This window comes from Elephantulus edwardii, unplaced genomic scaffold (genome assembly GCF_000299155.1).
Source record: "Elephantulus edwardii isolate Elephantulus edwardi_28Jun2011 unplaced genomic scaffold, EleEdw1.0 scaffold00118, whole genome shotgun sequence".
NCBI lineage: Eukaryota > Metazoa > Chordata > Mammalia > Macroscelidea > Macroscelididae > Elephantulus > Elephantulus edwardii.
Window position 1 is genome coordinate 3,640,902 of NW_006399868.1, and position 16,498 is coordinate 3,657,399.

The following is a 16,498-nucleotide window of genomic DNA, read 5'->3' on the forward strand; positions in this document are numbered from 1 at the left end:
AGACAGGCAAGCACTGTTTTTCCTCTTGGAAAATGTTTCTCTATTGAACTCCACCACCCTGCCTTCCTCGGCTTCCGCTCTCCTATCCCCCAAGGCTTTGTGGGATCACACAGAGAGAGGAAGACCAACGTCCGGCAGCAGCCGCAAGGATGGTCGTGTGGGGGACACGGTGTCGGGGGCATCCCCAAACGCTCTGACTCTCTGGTCAAGCTCATCCTGAATAAAGGACATTGATCTGGGAAGAAGGGATGGGGGTGCCTGGGAACCCTTGGATTGCCTCTCACGGAAGGTTCGAGAAGCCCTCCCCACCCTTGATGTGTCGGCAAACACACTGCTGGACCCAATCACGTCAGGAAAGAATGAGAATAAATACAAAAGCATCTCCCTCCTCGCCCTGAGCTGCTGCCCTCTGCCCTGATTACACACTACTGTCCCCAGCCCACCACCTCGCTGCCTAGGGGCCCCGAGAGCCAGTGGCCACCCGGCCTGTGTTTGCATAGTATTAATGTCTTCTAGAGCCAAGCTCACATCCTGCACATGCAGCCCCGTTTCTGAGGAAGATTGGTCCTGTCTCCCGCATCCAGATACAGTCGGCAAGGCCCGCAGATGGAAACTGCGCCTGTCCCTAGCTGGCTGTCCACGTCACTGAGAAGTGGTCCTTTGCTGAGGGATGTGGGTCAGGCCGTCTTGTCGGCCACCTTGGCCTTTGCTCTCTGCATCATGCAGCGCCGGATGATGCTGTCGAAGCTGCCCAGGTAGAACAAGGCGATTATGCGGAAGAGGCCCATGGTCACCACCTGCAAGACAGGTAAGACTCAAGCTCAGGCAGAGGCTCCGGACAGTCCACTCTGGGCCTCAGGGTACGCGTCTCCACTAACAGGTCTCCCCTACTCTTTTTTTAGCTTTTCTCCAATAGTCTTTCTCTATCTCCATTGCCCACCGAGTTGGAACCAACTCTCAGCTGACTCTCCAGTGCGTTTACAGGGAATAGAAATCACCCTGAAGGCGACTGTCTATCTTTCTCCACAACAGCTGGTGGATTCGAACCATCTGTCTTTGGGCTGCAGTACAACTCTCAACATGCTACTAGATCTCACACACAAAAAAACAAAACAAAACAAAAACCCAAACAAAAAACCCCCTTTAGAAAATATGTTTATTATATTTTGTGTATCAAAATAAACCATGTATTGCATTAGGTAAATCTGCTATCAAGGACCTCTTTAAAATACTAAGCAGCAAGGATGTCAGCATAAAGACTAAGGTGCACCCGACACAACCCATGGTATTTTCACTTGCTTCCTATTTATCTGAAAGTTGGACAAGGAATAAGGAAGACTGAATAATTGATGCCTCTGAATTGTGGCATTGGTGAGGAGTACTGAATATCCTGTGAACTAGCAAAAGAACAAATAAAAATGACTCGGAAAAAGTGCAATCAGAATGCTCTCCACAAAGGCAAGGACAGCAAGACTTTGTATTCTACGCGTTGGGCATGTTCTTGGGAGGGGTCAGTCTCTGCAAAAGGACTTTGTGTTTACAAGGTGAGGGACATGAGCAAGAGGAAGACCCTGAAAAAGGTGAACACAGGGACTACAGCAATGGACTTGAGCATGGTGAAGATCGTGAGGGTGGTATATGAGAGTCATTAAGAGTCAATTAGACAGCACACAGCAGCAACAAATAACGCTTTGTTGAGGTGAAGAATTTTTGGAAATGATCTTTTGGTAAAGAGTCTCTCAGACACGCCTCACGGCATGCCCAAGTCTAACAGAAACTCCTCCATGTGAGTAATCGGATATGTCAACACAGTGCTGCCGCACCCGCCCCAATCAAAGATTGCTTCGATCAAGAAATTCAAATTAGGAAAAGGACAAAGTAGTCATTTTAAAGTTAGGACAGCAAGGAAAGAGCCATTCCTACCTTCCAAATAAACAAGCTACAAAAAAAGGCTTTTTTTGCCTAAAGAATTTTGTTCTGAGCTCAAAAGTCAGACCCCGGATGGCGAATGATCCCAATACCCAACATATAAAACTTCTTCCCCATCTAAAGTCTCTCAGTTCTGTCTTTCACTCATTTTCTATTTCTTTATCTTGGTAAGAGAAAGATAAAAAAAGTTTACCCTCAAATTTAAATTCTTTGCAACCTCACATAAAATTGCTAAGTCTTTGCTCATTGGAGCTTAATGAGAGACAGTGTTGTTTGTCTGTCTACCCGTCAGCCTGTCTGTTTAGGAAGAATTTACCTGCTGGAGGCCTTCAGTGATGGAGGTGACGGGGGCCATCCCACAGGTCAGGGACGAGAGCATGTACCCATCCGCGCCAATGGTGCTGTTAAAATTTCCTTGCTGGAAGAGAACCAAGAGGAAAGAGGGCACTGTAGTGATATTAGTGACAGAGAAGGGAAAGGGCCCGACAGGGCAGAAGCCGCAACGTGAGCCCGCTCACTCCTGGTGGGACAGGAGGTCCTGGTAGACCAGCCAGAGTGGGCACACCGGCAGTCCTTCCTGGAAACATGAACCGAGACCTTTCAGGGGTCTGTGGAGATAAAGCCATTTGTCCAAGCCCCTCACTGCCTTCTTCACAGCAGCACTGTCCACACTGATGGCCAACAAGCAGCGGCCCTCGTGCTCAGCATAACACCCATGCCGCAACACACAAACACACAAGCCAAACCAAAGTGGAAAAGCCTCCAAACAATACAAATGTCAGCACTGCTTCCAGCACCTTTGTTGAGACAATAAAAGCCACCATTCATTCGGAGCTCAGCCCTTGAGGCCAAGGCTCCGTGGGACCAAATGACAAGCACGTGTATGCAGGACACTTGGCCGAGGGCTGTTCTGAGGGGCAAGTGACTCTGAACATGGCACCCGGGCAGCTGATGTGGGCGCGGGTTGACCGTGGTGGTCACCTCCTGGGGTTCCATCTTGCATGAAAGGACTGTGTATGGATGTGCCACCAACACTCGTACCCAGGAATCTGCAGACATTCTGTAGAAAATGAATAATCCTTCCCTGTCACTTCAAGGCAGGCAGCTGATGGCATCTGTGGTCAATGATCAAATCAGAGCTTCCGCGCCACAATCAAAACTCATGAAAACTCGCAATTCCCACCCTGAGTTTTCCAGCTGCCCAGCAAGTACTCATGTGACAGGCTCAGTGGTAACGTTCAGGAATGTGACTTTTTCTTCCCCCCTAACTAGTGAACACATATTTTCCAAATGATACATATTGTCACAAAATCAGGTAAATATCCAATCAGAGTGCAGGACAGGCTGATGGATTCGAAAATGAGGGAGAAGACGACGTTCATTCCCAGGATTTCCCACTCCATTTGTTGCGTTTTGCACTACATCAAAATGAATACCCTTGGGAAACAATCCTCCCTTTGCCAAGTTTAAGGAACTCTGATGGTGGGTCCGTAGGGAGCGGCGCTGCTAACACGAAGGTCACACCTCTCCAGCAGCTCGAATCCACCCGCAGCTCTGCAGGAGAAGGAAGTGCAACCTCCTTCAAGTTAATTTACAACCTTGGAAAACCCACCGGAGGGTCAGCTGTAAGTTGATTCTCACTTGAGGAGAGTACGTGTTAAGAGTTTCCCCCCAAGTATGTAAGATGCCATGGTGGCCTCGTAAACAGTGTGCTGAGCTGCTAACTCAAAGTCTGGCAGTTCAAACTCACCAACTGCTCTGAGGCAGATAGATGGGCTATCTCATCATGTACGGACTGCAGCCTGAGAAACCGGACGGAAGGTCGCTGTGGGCTGGTATTGCCCTAGGTTCTTCTAACTACACATCCCTGTCGCGTCAGATTTTTGTCATGCCCTTAAATCCACACATTACAAGAGACGGAGTGGAGCATCAGCAGAGGGAACCCAGCTGTGTTTCAGCAGTGTGGACAGGAGAGAACGGTCAAAGTGTAAAGCAATGCCACCTCCTCCATACAATTGCTTCGAGAAATCAGTATTTTTTAATATGAACACTATTTTCATAGTGCAATACAAAAACATAAGGAGCTTATTATTCTTTGAATAAATTCACATATAATTTTAAAATTACAGTTTTCCAATGTACTAGACACCAACTCCTTGCTACTGAATTGAAATTGGCTCATAGCTCAGCCTCCAGCAGGTTTTCAGAGGCTATAAACTGCACAGGAAGAAACTACCCATCTTTTTCCTACATCGGAGCAAGTGGATTCAAACTGCCTGCCTTTGGGTTGGCAGCTTAACTCCCTATCCACAAGACTCTGGGTTCATTATCATGGTGCTGGTGGTGTTATGGACGGTTGAGTCAGAACTGACTCATAGCTGACCTTCTGGTGAGTTTTCAGAGGCTGTAAACCACATGTGACATGAATCCCCATCTTTCTCCTGTGACACCATATTAGTATGTTTGTTGTTGTTATGTGCCGTCGAGTCATTTGTGACTCAGCGACCCTATGTACAATAGCCCTAAACTCTGCTCTGTCCTGTGCCAATCGCACTGCCTCTGAAACACCCATCCCGATTACCCCAGTCACTGAATCAATCCACCTCATAGAGGGTCTTCCCCTCCTGCGCTGTCCCTCCACTCTACCAAGAATGATGTCTCTCTCCAAGGACGGTCCCTCCTTACAACATGTCCAAAGTATGTCAGACGACGCCCCAGAATCCTTGTCTCCAAGGAGCAGCCCAGTTTAACCCTTTCCAGGATGAATCTGTTTGTTTTCCTAGCAGTCCATGGAGCACACGGGAACCAAAATATGACTTTGAGTCTATCCCACCTGAATTTCAGAACCATCTCAGGAACAGGTTTGAGGCCTTGAACACCAATGAGCGAAGACCAGATGAGCTGTGGGAGGATATCAAGGGTGTCTCCAAAAAGAGTGCAAATGGTCATTGCAAAGATCAAAGAGGAAGAGAAGACCAAAATGGATGTCAGAAGAGACTCTGAATATTGCACTGGAGCGCGGAGAAGCCAAAGTACAAAGAAGAATTCAAGATACTAAAGAGTTGAATAAAAGATTTCAAAAAGCAGCACGGGATGACAAAGCAAAATATAATGAAATGTGCAAGGAGTTGGAGTCAGAAAATCAAAAGGGCTGAACTCGCTCAGCATTTCTTAAGCTCAGGGAACTGAAGAACAAATTCAAACCTTGAGCTGTTATAATCAAGGATGCTTTGGATAGAATATTAAATGATCCAGGAAGTATTAAAAGAAGATGGAAAGAATATATGGAGTCACTGTATCAGAAGGAATTGGCAGACACAGAAGAATTTCATGAAACAACATATGAGCAAGAGCCTATGGTGATGAAGGAAGAAGTTCAAGCTGCTTTGAAGGAAATAGCAAAAAATAAGACCCCAGGAATAGATGGTATCCCAACTGAGATATTTCAGCTAATAGATGCTGCCCTGGATGTGCTCACCAAGTTGTGCCAAGAAATCTGGAGAACAATCTTATTAGTATAGTCCATCTAAATAAAGGGTCTCTGGGTTCGATAATTTTTAAAAAAATATAATGCAGTCCTGAGACAAAAAAAGTCTCAAACTTGGACTCAGTGAGTCCTGATAACACGTTGAACGTGCTCAGCTGGCAATCAAAAGGGTGGAGGTTGGGGCTCGCCCGGAAGCTTCTCAGCAGAACGACCTGGTGACCCACTTCTATAAGGCAGCCATTCGAAAACCCTGTGCACACAGGTCTGTTCTCACACGAGGAGTCAGAATCAGCTTGAGGGCAGCACTGTCTCAGCGGGGTCTGCGGCTTCTGCACTGGAGTCTGCGGCTTCTCCAACAGGGTCTGTAGTTTTTTTTAATTTGACTTAGTGAAGCCCAAGGTGACAACAGTGACGTCCCAATGAGGCTGTCAAGTGGCGCATCGGTTCGCCTGACAGCAGTGTGAGTCTGAGAAGTACGGAACTGTCGCACGAATGCAAGTATCTCTGCGTGTCAAAAAACATGCTTTTCTAAATAAGGACACCCAAACACAACTAAAAAAAAAAACACCAAAAATAAAGATAAGAACACCTAGTTTGACAACATCATTTTGATTCAAAGCAAACTTGGGAGCCCAGAAAACCTGTAGGTGGCTATGCTGACATGCCCGCTGGCCTGGCTGTACTTTCAATGACCACTGGGAGATGGGACTGGGCACCTGGAAGGGGAACAGAAAGTCCTCCTGAACGCCCACCGGAATAACGTGGACGGGAAACTTGATCCTGGCGTTAGGAGGTCTAAGAAGATGGTCGAGTTGAGCTGGGCAGGACTTGGCGATTCCTGCTTATTCTGACTGAAAACAAGCGCACATGGTACATGTCTTGATCCTAAGGCTGGCAGTTTGACCCTGCCCAGAAGTGCCTTGGAAGAAAGGCCTGGTCATCTACTTCTGAACTGAGGAGTTGGGATCATCTAATGGCTGAAAGCTCTGCAGGAAATAAAGAAAGAGGTAACCTGGTATGGAGTATTTACATGTCACAGAAACACTTCAATTAAAAGCAAGCAAAACACAAAACCTGAATTCCCAGGTAGGTTACACAGCTAAAATGATTCTCAAGTTAAAATACAAAATATGTTACTAGAAAAAAAAAATGTTACTAGTCTTCAGATGTCTAGTCACCAACATTTAATCAATTAGAGTGTGCCACTATTGGCTAAAATGAACCTGTCAGAAAATTACCATAATTATTAAGGCTTTTTAATGAAGGAAGTGAAGACGGCTTGGACTTACTATGGCGTCTCTGACGATCTGTTTGGCCACCTGCTCTGGTCTGCAGAGGGATGTGGTCTCTGAAATAAGCTGGGTCTCTAAAGGCTGAAAGTAGAAAGAAAAAGAAAAATGTCGACATCAACACCACTACTGCTGTTACATAAACATCCATCACTCTCGGTCCAGTGGAACCCTCCAGTCGTCCACAAAGCGGAAATGCCCGTAAGGTTTTCAATGTTGTAACTCAGAAGCAGAACAACTCATTTTCCTCCTCAGGAGTGGCTGAGAGGTTCAAACTTCTTTTTTTTTTCCCCTTTATTATTATTTTTGTGTGCGTGTACCGTCAAATCAGATCTGACTGGTACAGGAGGATATTGCGCCTCCTTCTCCGGCACAGCATCTGGTGGATTCGAACTGTGTTCCTCTGGGATTGCAGTGCAGCTTCTTGCCAGTAGGCCACCAGAGCTCCCCAGAGAGGTTCAAACTTCTGATCTCTGGGTTATCAGTCAGCTGCTGCGTCACAGACTAGTGTGTCACCACCTCTCCTCCAATTTGTTGACACGTGGTTTTCTGCCATTAAGTAGGTTCTTAGGTTTTACCCTAAGGTCCACCTGGATTCAAATAGGTATTGACCAGGTTAAGCGCAAACCAAAATGTAGTCCACTGTTACTAAGTTGGTTCCAGCTCAAGGTAAGGATAAAGCAGAACTGCCCCAAAGTGCTTCCAAGCCTGCAGAGAGGAAGCTGCTTCTGAAGTGTTAACCGGTCCCTTAACTTGGTTCTGTGAGAGTCCCAGGTTGGTGCAAATGGTTAATGTGCTCACTTGGCTGTTTACTGCAGGTTTATTCACAAGAGCAAAGAGATGGAGACAACACACATTCCCATGAATGGACGAATGGGTAAAGACGCTGGGGTGTGTTCACAGAAAGGAGCAGACACAAAGTAACATTGAAGAATGATGGCCTAGTGGGTGAGGAGTTTGACTGGCAATCCAAAGGCAGGCTGTTCAAATCCACCAGCTGGTCTGTGGAAGAAAAGTGGAAACTATCCTCCTGCAAGATTTATAGCCTCTGAAAATCCACTGGAGGGTCAACTATGAGTCAGATTGGATTTGATGGTCCACAACTACAAAGAATGATAAAAGATTCAAGAAACTGCATAACGTGGAGGAATCTAGAGAGTTTTATGCTGAGTCACATAACTCAGTTACCAAAGGTCAAGGAGTGAGAGCACGGCTGTAAAATCAAAGGAGTGACACACAGAGCCACGTTTCGGATGGTTACTCTCCAATCTGCAGCTTCTAGTGACATACACTTCAACTTTCAACTAATTAAGAGAAAGTACAATTCAACAGCCCATTTCTCAGTCCCATCAACTGCATTTCAAGTGTTTCCTCACCACAAAATGCCTGTCACGTTGGGACATCTCCATTCCTGTAGAGTTGGGCTGAACAATGCTTCAAGGGGTCAGAGAGGAGCGTGGAGACCTGACTAACACTTTACTTGGATCACGGTTACATGGGAGGATCACAGCTCATGGGACTAAGAGCAGAAGCGGGCTCACCACACGTAGTCTACTATGACTGGAATGGGAGGGAGAGTGATTAAAAACAAGGCTGGTGCCGGATGTGTCCTGAGGGCAGGGCTGATGGTTTGCAGCTCAACCACACGTGGGTGTGAGAGGAGGATTCCCGTGTGGGACACGGCGGGGAGGGGGAAGGCGTGCGAGGCAGGAAGATGGAAAACAATGAGGTTCAGAAGGACAAGTTTAGAGTTTGAAATATTGAGTGTAAGGTTGCAAACTGAACGGGTCTCTAAATTGATAATGATGTGCTGTTCTGACTGAATGATTAGTTCCCTTTAAATGTTACGCTGAGAACGTCCATCCTTGAGCCCCAGGGAATGATGCCCAGCACGGCGCCTGGTTCCACTGTGAGGTTCGTATCCATCTACAAAGTGGAACTCGGCTGCCTGGGTACTTTGATAAAGATGCACCCTGTGTTTAAGGGGACGGGGCTGGGGGTCCCTGGAGAAGCTCGGCAGACGCTCTGCAGCACTGCTCACAGGCTGTGATCACACAGGTGGCGATGATGTGGACTGTAGTGATGAGGCAGGAAGTGGAGTTGGGGTGACAGCACTCGGACATCCCGCTGGACAGGGCACACAGGAAGGCTTACCTTCGTCTTGTTCTCCTCCACCAGCCCAGGGGTGTCTGTGTCGGGTGGGTAGGCCACGGTCACGTACACGTTATATGGCTTCACCTGCATTTATGAACACGTGCACTTTCAGTCATTGAAGGATTCTCCCAAACATCAGGGCTCACGTTCTTCAATAGGACCATGACCTGCCAGGTGAGAAGCCCCTTCCAACTGGGAAGACCCCTCACCCAGAGGTGAGACCAGTCAGGGGAAACCCACCAGAAGCGTGCGCCTGGTCCCACCTGGGGACACCCGGGCCCTACTGGCAGCACCTCTGCCCTGCTCCCTGGTTCTCCACTGCCCCCCTGTAGCGGGCCATGCACTCAGCTCACTTGCTCATCCACTATGCCCACCAGTCAGTCCACACATGCCCGAGCCTGGGACCTGGACAGCCGCAGTGCTGACCGCCCACCCGGCTGCCTCTCCACTGTGTTCCCTCTTTGCTGCTGGCTCCCTCTGTCCCCGAGAGAACAAGGGGACAGCGGGCACACGGCAGAGGCAGGAAGGTGGGTTGTGACCTATAGAGGGTGGTCAGTAGGGGGACAAATGATCATTCTGAGATCTAAATCCTGTACACAGGCCCTGACGGTGAAGAACTCAACATGCTCACTGCTAACTGAAAGGACAGCAGTTCAAGACCATGAGCTGCTCTGCTGGAGAGAGATGCACCAGACTGTCTTCATTAAGATTTACCACGCTGGAACGTTCTGGAGCTCGGGAGACCCCGGGAGCTGTTCTTTTCTGTCCTAAGGGCTCACTAGGAGTGGGCCCCAGTGGAGGGCGGTAGCTCCATTTCTCCCTTATCTTATGACTTGTGGCCCAGTGTCCCCAGAAAGCCCAGCTCTTCAATTTGTAGAATGGGCTGTGGGGCTTAGAGGGCCTGTGTGCAGGACACGCTGGCCAGTGTCCGGCTACGGCTGAGGCTGTGGGGCTCCATCTCCGCTGGCTCCAGTCCTGAGTCCCCCAGTGTGCTCGTATATAAAGCCACTCCACAAAACGGACAGGGCACATCGCTCCAGGGTTGAGCCCATGGACAGTGGGGGCCCAGACCACACAGCTGATAAACACGCCCACTGCCACGCGCTGCTGAGACCTCCTGCGGCCTTGCTGTGTGTTGACCAGAGGAAGCCACCCAAAAGTGCCGGGTGTCAGCACAGGCGATCTGACAATCAGCTGGCTGCTTGGTTAAGGCTGGTTCCCATGGCTTATCTGCCCCCAAACCGGCGAGTCACTGCTGCTCAGGTGACTTTGACTCACAGTGACCCCACGGGACACCGCAGGGCTGCCCCCCAGCGCTTCCTGGCTGTCAATCTTTACAGAAGCCGACACACCACCTCATCGTCCTCCCACGGAGCTGCCGGGGATCAGAACAGTCGACCTTTCAGTTAGTCATCAAACCCTCAATCACTGCACTCCCAGGGCTCCTTCTTTTGGCCTTTGCACCCCTAAATAAAGGCTGGGACACCTGGACAAATATAAAAACTGCATCTCACAGCAGTACATTTTCAAATGCATGGCTGTGGTTCTTTCTGTTCAGAACAGTTCTTCTATGAGGTTAGATCTAAGAGGTGTTTAAGGTAACAAGTCAGGCTAGTAACTAAAAGCTAGGCGAACTGAATCCACCGGCTACTCTCTGGGAGACAGATGGGCAGTCTCCTCCTGTAAAGACAGAGAGCCCTAAACCCTGAGGGAGGGTCACCATGAATTAGAACTGACTGGTGGGCAGTGGGTCTTTAATGGGGAGGCCACCAGGTCACTTGGGCCGGAGAACACCAGAGGTCAGCTGGTCAGTCCCTCCCCAGGTGCTGGCGACCTCTCTACAAATCTCAGGCCCAGACTCTCCTGGCCCATGGTGCCCACCTCTGATGCCTACATTCTCCACCACCTCAGCCTACCCATCCGTCCAGTGCACGACACAGAATGATGACTGTGCAGCCACCACGCTCAGCGCAAAGAACTGACGGGAACAAAGCAGGGGATTCCCTGCCCTCACGGAGTGGACAGTCTCCTGAAACGCTGGTCAGGGATTTACCGAAAGCTACGTGAGTTACATTCCCTCTGCCAAGACTTCCATCACAAAGCGGTGCTGCTGAGCTCAACCCAGCCCGGGTGGTCTTTCTCCTAGGACAGCACACAGCTGCTATCCCTTAGAGAAGATTTTCTTATCCCAAAGACAACCGTGCGGCCCAGGAAATCCGCTCTGCGCAGTTCACACACAATTCTAAACACCAAGTGGTTATTATCAAAGGGGGTTTCCAAAGTGAGAATTGCAAAAGAAATACTGGCATGCCTGTCTGCAATTTCCCCAGCTGTCCTTGCCCAGCTGGCTGGACCCACTCTGAGGATCTCTATAAAGAGTGTTAAATAAACTGAAGACAATGGCAGTTGGAGACTGGTTCCTTTGATGTGAGAGCACACAGGCCATCACTTCCTAAGTGACCACTGTGTCACTGTGAACCTCATCGCTGACAGAGCTGATGGCACTGCAGTGCCCTTACAACACTGAGGAAGTGTGGAGCTGCCAAGCTCCAATGTCACTTCTAAGATCTTCTAAATCAAGGGATGGCAAACTACGGCCCAATAGGCAAATCTGGCCTGCAGCCTGTTTTTTTAAATAAAGTTTTATTTATACATAGACACACTTGTTGGCTTACACGTTAACTGGGGCTGTTTTCATGCTAGTGCAGCAGATCTGGGTAGCTGCAAGATACCATCCATCCCTCAGAAGTGAAAATATTTACTCTCTGCCCAACTAGTCCCAATGGCCAAACTTGGGAACAAGCTAATGTCCACTAACAGGTGAGTGGAAAAAGGACAAAGACAACAGGCTACTCGGTCACAATGGGCAGTGAAACTCTGAGAACAATTTTTGACAAGGATGAAGCTGTGTAAAGCATTTCGCACCAGGACAAACAGCCTATGGTCTCGCTCACATAATCCTGGCACATTGTAGAAACCAAAGGAGCTCTGTGGTCCAGTGGATAAGGAGATGTGCTGATATCCCTAAGGCAGGTGGTTCGAATCCACAAGCTGTTCCAAGGAAGAAAGACGGGCCACCTCCTCCCATGTGGTTCATTTTCACCATCAGATACTTGACTGAAGTGTGTCTAAACATGGCTGAACTGAGAGGAACACAGAGAGAAACAAAGAGAAGGTCACCTCCATCTGCAGCGCTTCGGCCAGTCCTCTCAAGGCGAACTTGGACGAGGAGTAGGCCGTGAAGCCAAACAAGCCGAGCTGTCCAGCCTGGGAGGACACAAAGACGATCCTGCCCACGCGCCGCTCCTTCATGGTGGTGATGACCGCGCGGCTGGCGTACACGCTGCCCAGGTAGTTGACGCTCATGAGCCTCTGTGGGGACAAAGGGAACGGCAGTGAGCGGGGCCTGGCTGCGGGGGATGCGTTGAGTGAATGGACAATGGACACCTCTCCAAACGCGGCGCACCATCAGCGCCTCCCATGCTGCCGGCAACAGGAGCCCGCACTGGGCACATCCCACGAAGCCAACGCTCATGCAGTGGGCTGATTAATGCCACCCACCCCCATCCTCCAATCCGTAGCTACTGAGCCTCAGAACGTGACTGTGTCTTTACAGGTGGAATTGGTGGAGGACCGAGCTGAGATCATACAGAAGTACACCTAACATCAGGGACTGGGGTCCTCATGGGAGAAGAAACAGACAGGCAGACAGACAGATGTCACAGAGACCTGAACCAGGCAGCCTTGATTCACTGTGCTTTCACAAACTGGTTGACTGTGGCAACCCAGCGTCAAGCAAGATTATCAAAGCCATTTTCACAACAGCTGGTGACCACTTAAGTGTCAATAAAGAAATCTAACCTCACAGCATCTTGAACTTCTTCCTAACACTCTGGCACACTGAACAGCTCACACTGTAGCATAAAAACTGCTTTTTGTTCACTGGAATCCAAAGTTCACAAGAGTACACAGCAGTTTCCACCTTACTACAGTGGCTGGAACTGGCTGTACAAGGTCCCTAGGTCACCTGCACAGGGAGGAGGGCGCGTGATGACGGAGTCAGCAGACCTTATTTTCCTGCCCATTGCCACATCCCAGGTCCCAGCAAATGCGTGACACACTGGAGTGTGTGGGTGGGAGAGCTAACAGCGGATGGAGACGAAGGCTGATCAAATATCACCCCGGGCTAAATGCTATGCACAGATCCATTAGTAACTCTCACAGCTGGTGATCTGCAGATCCATTTCACAGAGAGGGAAGCTGAGGCTGTGAACTGCCCAAGACCACACAGCTGGGGAGTGGTCAGAGATGTGACCTTAGATCTGAGACGTGAAACTTGACCAGTCTGATGCCAGAGTCCACCTTTTGTCCACTGCACTTGGCTTCAGGGACCAACAGTCAGGGAGATCCAAGTGTGAAAAAGATGCTGGCAGGTAGGGCAGGGGCGATGGGGAGTAATTGGGATTTTTTAAAAAAGGAAAAGGCAAAGGGTGAAAGGAAGAAAGTGCAGTGTAAACGGAGACCGAACATTGACATCAAAAGGAGTTTCTCCTAAATCGGCCACACAGGGCACTTTGTGTTTCACACAGGGCACTCAGTGCTTCGCACACTTCCTTGCTCCACCCTCCAGCTCTTGCCTCCTCCCACCTGTTTCCCACCCTCGCCCTGCTGCGCCTGCTGGCATCACACCCTGGTCCTGTGACTCCTGCTTCAGGTCAGACACCTACACCAAGCCCTGGCTCAGATACAACGTGTTCATCAGACCCAGAGGGAAACCACCTTCCCACAGAGCCCCATGACCTCTGTCTCCCCGAGGCCGCCTTTACAGCAGGCACTCATTCACTACAACTGTGTCAGGAGTCCAGGGCACAGTGGTTCAAGGTCAGCATTCTCCGAAGATGTTTATCAAGTAGGTTAACACGAGAGGACGTGGGGTCCTAACCCTGTAGGACTGCTGTCCATTGAAAGAGAAGACACAGGGACAGAGAGACAGAGGACTGATGGCCATGGAAGATCTATCTAGAAGTTAGCACCACAGACTGTCAAAGCACCAGAAGCTGGGTGGGTGGTGTGGGCCATTTCTCCGCTGCCTGGACTTGGACTCGAAGCCTCCAGAACAGTGAGAACTCATCGCTGGTCTTAGGAGGCACCCAGCTTGCGGCACTTGGCTACAGCAGCGCTGGGAGAGAACACAGAATGCGAAACCCAGGGACGCATGAGGGCTCAGCAGAGCACTGAGAGAGACTGTGGGTGGACAGGCTACTGAAAACGGCTCACACGGCAACGATTTCAAACCAAATGCCCCTTTCTTTAGGGCTAACGTGATTTATAACCGGAGAGATTCAGAGGCAAAGCTGCCTAAAAAATATGAACATCCATAATATTTGTTTTCATGTTTGAGAACCTTAGAGAATTTGCCTTGAACTTCCCATTGTCTCATACTGATGGTGGTGGGGGTAGAGGCCTGAGCTGGTCATCTCCTAGTGACCCCATCAGGACGAAAGTGTCCTCATCGTCACCGCACTGAAGAACACTGTGGCCGTGACTGTGTCTATCCTTCATGTCCTCCTCTGTATCTCTGACCCTCTGCTTTTCCAAACACGATGTCCTTCTCCAGGGACTGGCCACTAGGACTCAGAGTACTGCCACTTCACATGAAAACCCAACCTCTCTTACAAAATACTCCTCTGTATATATTTCCTTAGGGCATTATCACAGCCATCTCCCTGAGATTAGAGGCTTCGTTCTCATTTCACAGAGGAAGGAACTGAGGCCCAGAGACTTGCTAATGGTTAGCTAGCCAAGGTCCCAAGAGCAGCCTTGTCCAGTCTTCCTGCAGTCGTCCGACGCTTCCATCAACATCTAAATGCACTGCATCTGTTTCCATCTTATTCTACCTTCCAATATGGGCTAAGTGAGCACACATTTTTACTTACTTCAAAACTACTAACTTCCAGCTCTTCAAATTTCCCTGAAATCGCCTTCCCTGCACAGTTCACGAGCATGTCCACCGGACCCAGTTTCTCCTGAGCCTGAAGAGGTTATGTCCACGCCAACAGCAAGACAGAGAAGAGAAAAAACACTTAGTAGAAAAATCAAGGAAAATAGGAACAATTGTGACAAGAATACGGAGGATTCAGCCGCAAGTCCCCAGGACGAAGGCTGGAACCCGTCAAAGTGCATGTGAATGAACTCCAACCAGCTTCTTACTTGTTTGATCACATTCTCTACTTGGCTGTAGTCTTGAGAAACATCGACAGAAATGCAAAGCACCACCTGTTAATTAAAGAAAGGAAAATGGTCACGGTCTCTCAAACGATTCTTGTGAGATAAAGGCAGCTCTTGCCAACAGGCGCAAGCTCAAGTCAGACCATAGCGTTTGTGATGGAAAGCTGCTGACTGTGTCATTGCTAATGCTTCATTTCCTTGGCAATCTGCACAGTAAAGATTCTCAAAAGTAGGTTTTGATAGAAAAATCCTCCTCTTGAAATGCCACCAAGTTGCAGTCACAGAAAGCAGGTCAGAGGTTTACCAGCAGCCAGGAGTGGCGGGAAGGATGGACTGCAGGTGGCCATGGGGAATTCAGCATCATGAAAATGTGTGTCTTTCGACTACAGGGTTGTTGCACAAGTGTATACCCAAAGCCAACCCAAAGGAGCCAAGCCCTCTGCCACGGAGTCAGTCGGACCCATGCTACTTGCAGGGCTTGATGAACTGCTCCGTAAGGTTTCGGGAGCTGCTACCCGTAGGAAGGCAGATTGCCATACAACTTCCAAGGAGCAGATCGTAGGCTCAAACCACTGACCTTTAGGTTAGTAACCGAGCACTTAACCATGGCACTGCCAGGTCTCCTCCAGTGTATGTCCGGCCCAAAAGCCATCAAATTACATGTTTGAAAGGAGAACAGAATACGACATCTGAATATTATCTCAGTAAGGATGTTAAAAAAGAACAATAAACATAATTTTTTAAAGTAAAATGGTTTATTTAAAATCGTTTTCATTCTAGGGTATTTTGGTTATTACAAGAGTCCACAATTAAGATTGCATAGTGGAGTGTACTTGGGGTGGTGGGAGGGGTGCAGGGGGATTGTGTACCAGGGATGGAGTTTTTCTTTTACTTTTCAAAGAGAGGAGCGAACTGGGGGGGGGGGGGGGGGGGGGAAGGCTGGGCAGGGAGAAAAGTGCAACAATGAATGAATGGAAATCCAAAATCTCTGTAAATGTTCATTAAAATTATTAAAATAAAATCTAAAAAAAATTGTTTTCATTCACTCATATGGTCATTTAATTATGAACATGAGGTCAAGTTTTTCACTTACATGGTAAATAGTAAAAGGATTCCCCAGGGCACGAGTAAAGTTGGAAGAAGGGAGGGAGGGTGGCTTGGAGTCTTTTTTCTTGAATGTAATTTCTTTTCGTTGCTGTTCAGAGTATGTGTTGCCAAAAAATGCACCAACTCAATAATCTCTAAGTTGTAATTCGGTGGAGGTGATCAGAGTCCTCAGACTGTGCAGACCTCAGCCTCACTTCCCACGTTGCTTCCCCTATAAACTCACTATCCTCAGGTTCTCCAACCATTCGGGTTGCTGCTGTCAAATCGAGATCTCAAAGGGACAGACCAGGTGGGAGTATAATGC

At 48.7% G+C, this 16,498-nt stretch overlaps 1 protein-coding gene across 1 annotated transcript in view; it reads right to left on the reverse strand.

Annotated features, from left to right (window-relative positions):
* Window positions 1-677: 677 nt before the first annotated feature.
* KDSR (3-ketodihydrosphingosine reductase) overlaps window positions 678-16,498 on the reverse strand; it is a 28,440-nt gene continuing 12,619 nt past the window's right edge. Inside the window, exons 4-10 of the mRNA XM_006892730.1 lie at window positions 15,070-15,135; window positions 14,796-14,891; window positions 12,040-12,231; window positions 8,860-8,943; window positions 6,706-6,789; window positions 2,246-2,347; window positions 678-797 (exon numbers count right to left, since the gene is read on the reverse strand). Of these exons, the coding sequence (XP_006892792.1) occupies window positions 678-797; window positions 2,246-2,347; window positions 6,706-6,789; window positions 8,860-8,943; window positions 12,040-12,231; window positions 14,796-14,891; window positions 15,070-15,135 (744 nt within the window). The remainder of the gene's footprint in view (window positions 798-2,245; window positions 2,348-6,705; window positions 6,790-8,859; window positions 8,944-12,039; window positions 12,232-14,795; window positions 14,892-15,069; window positions 15,136-16,498) is intronic.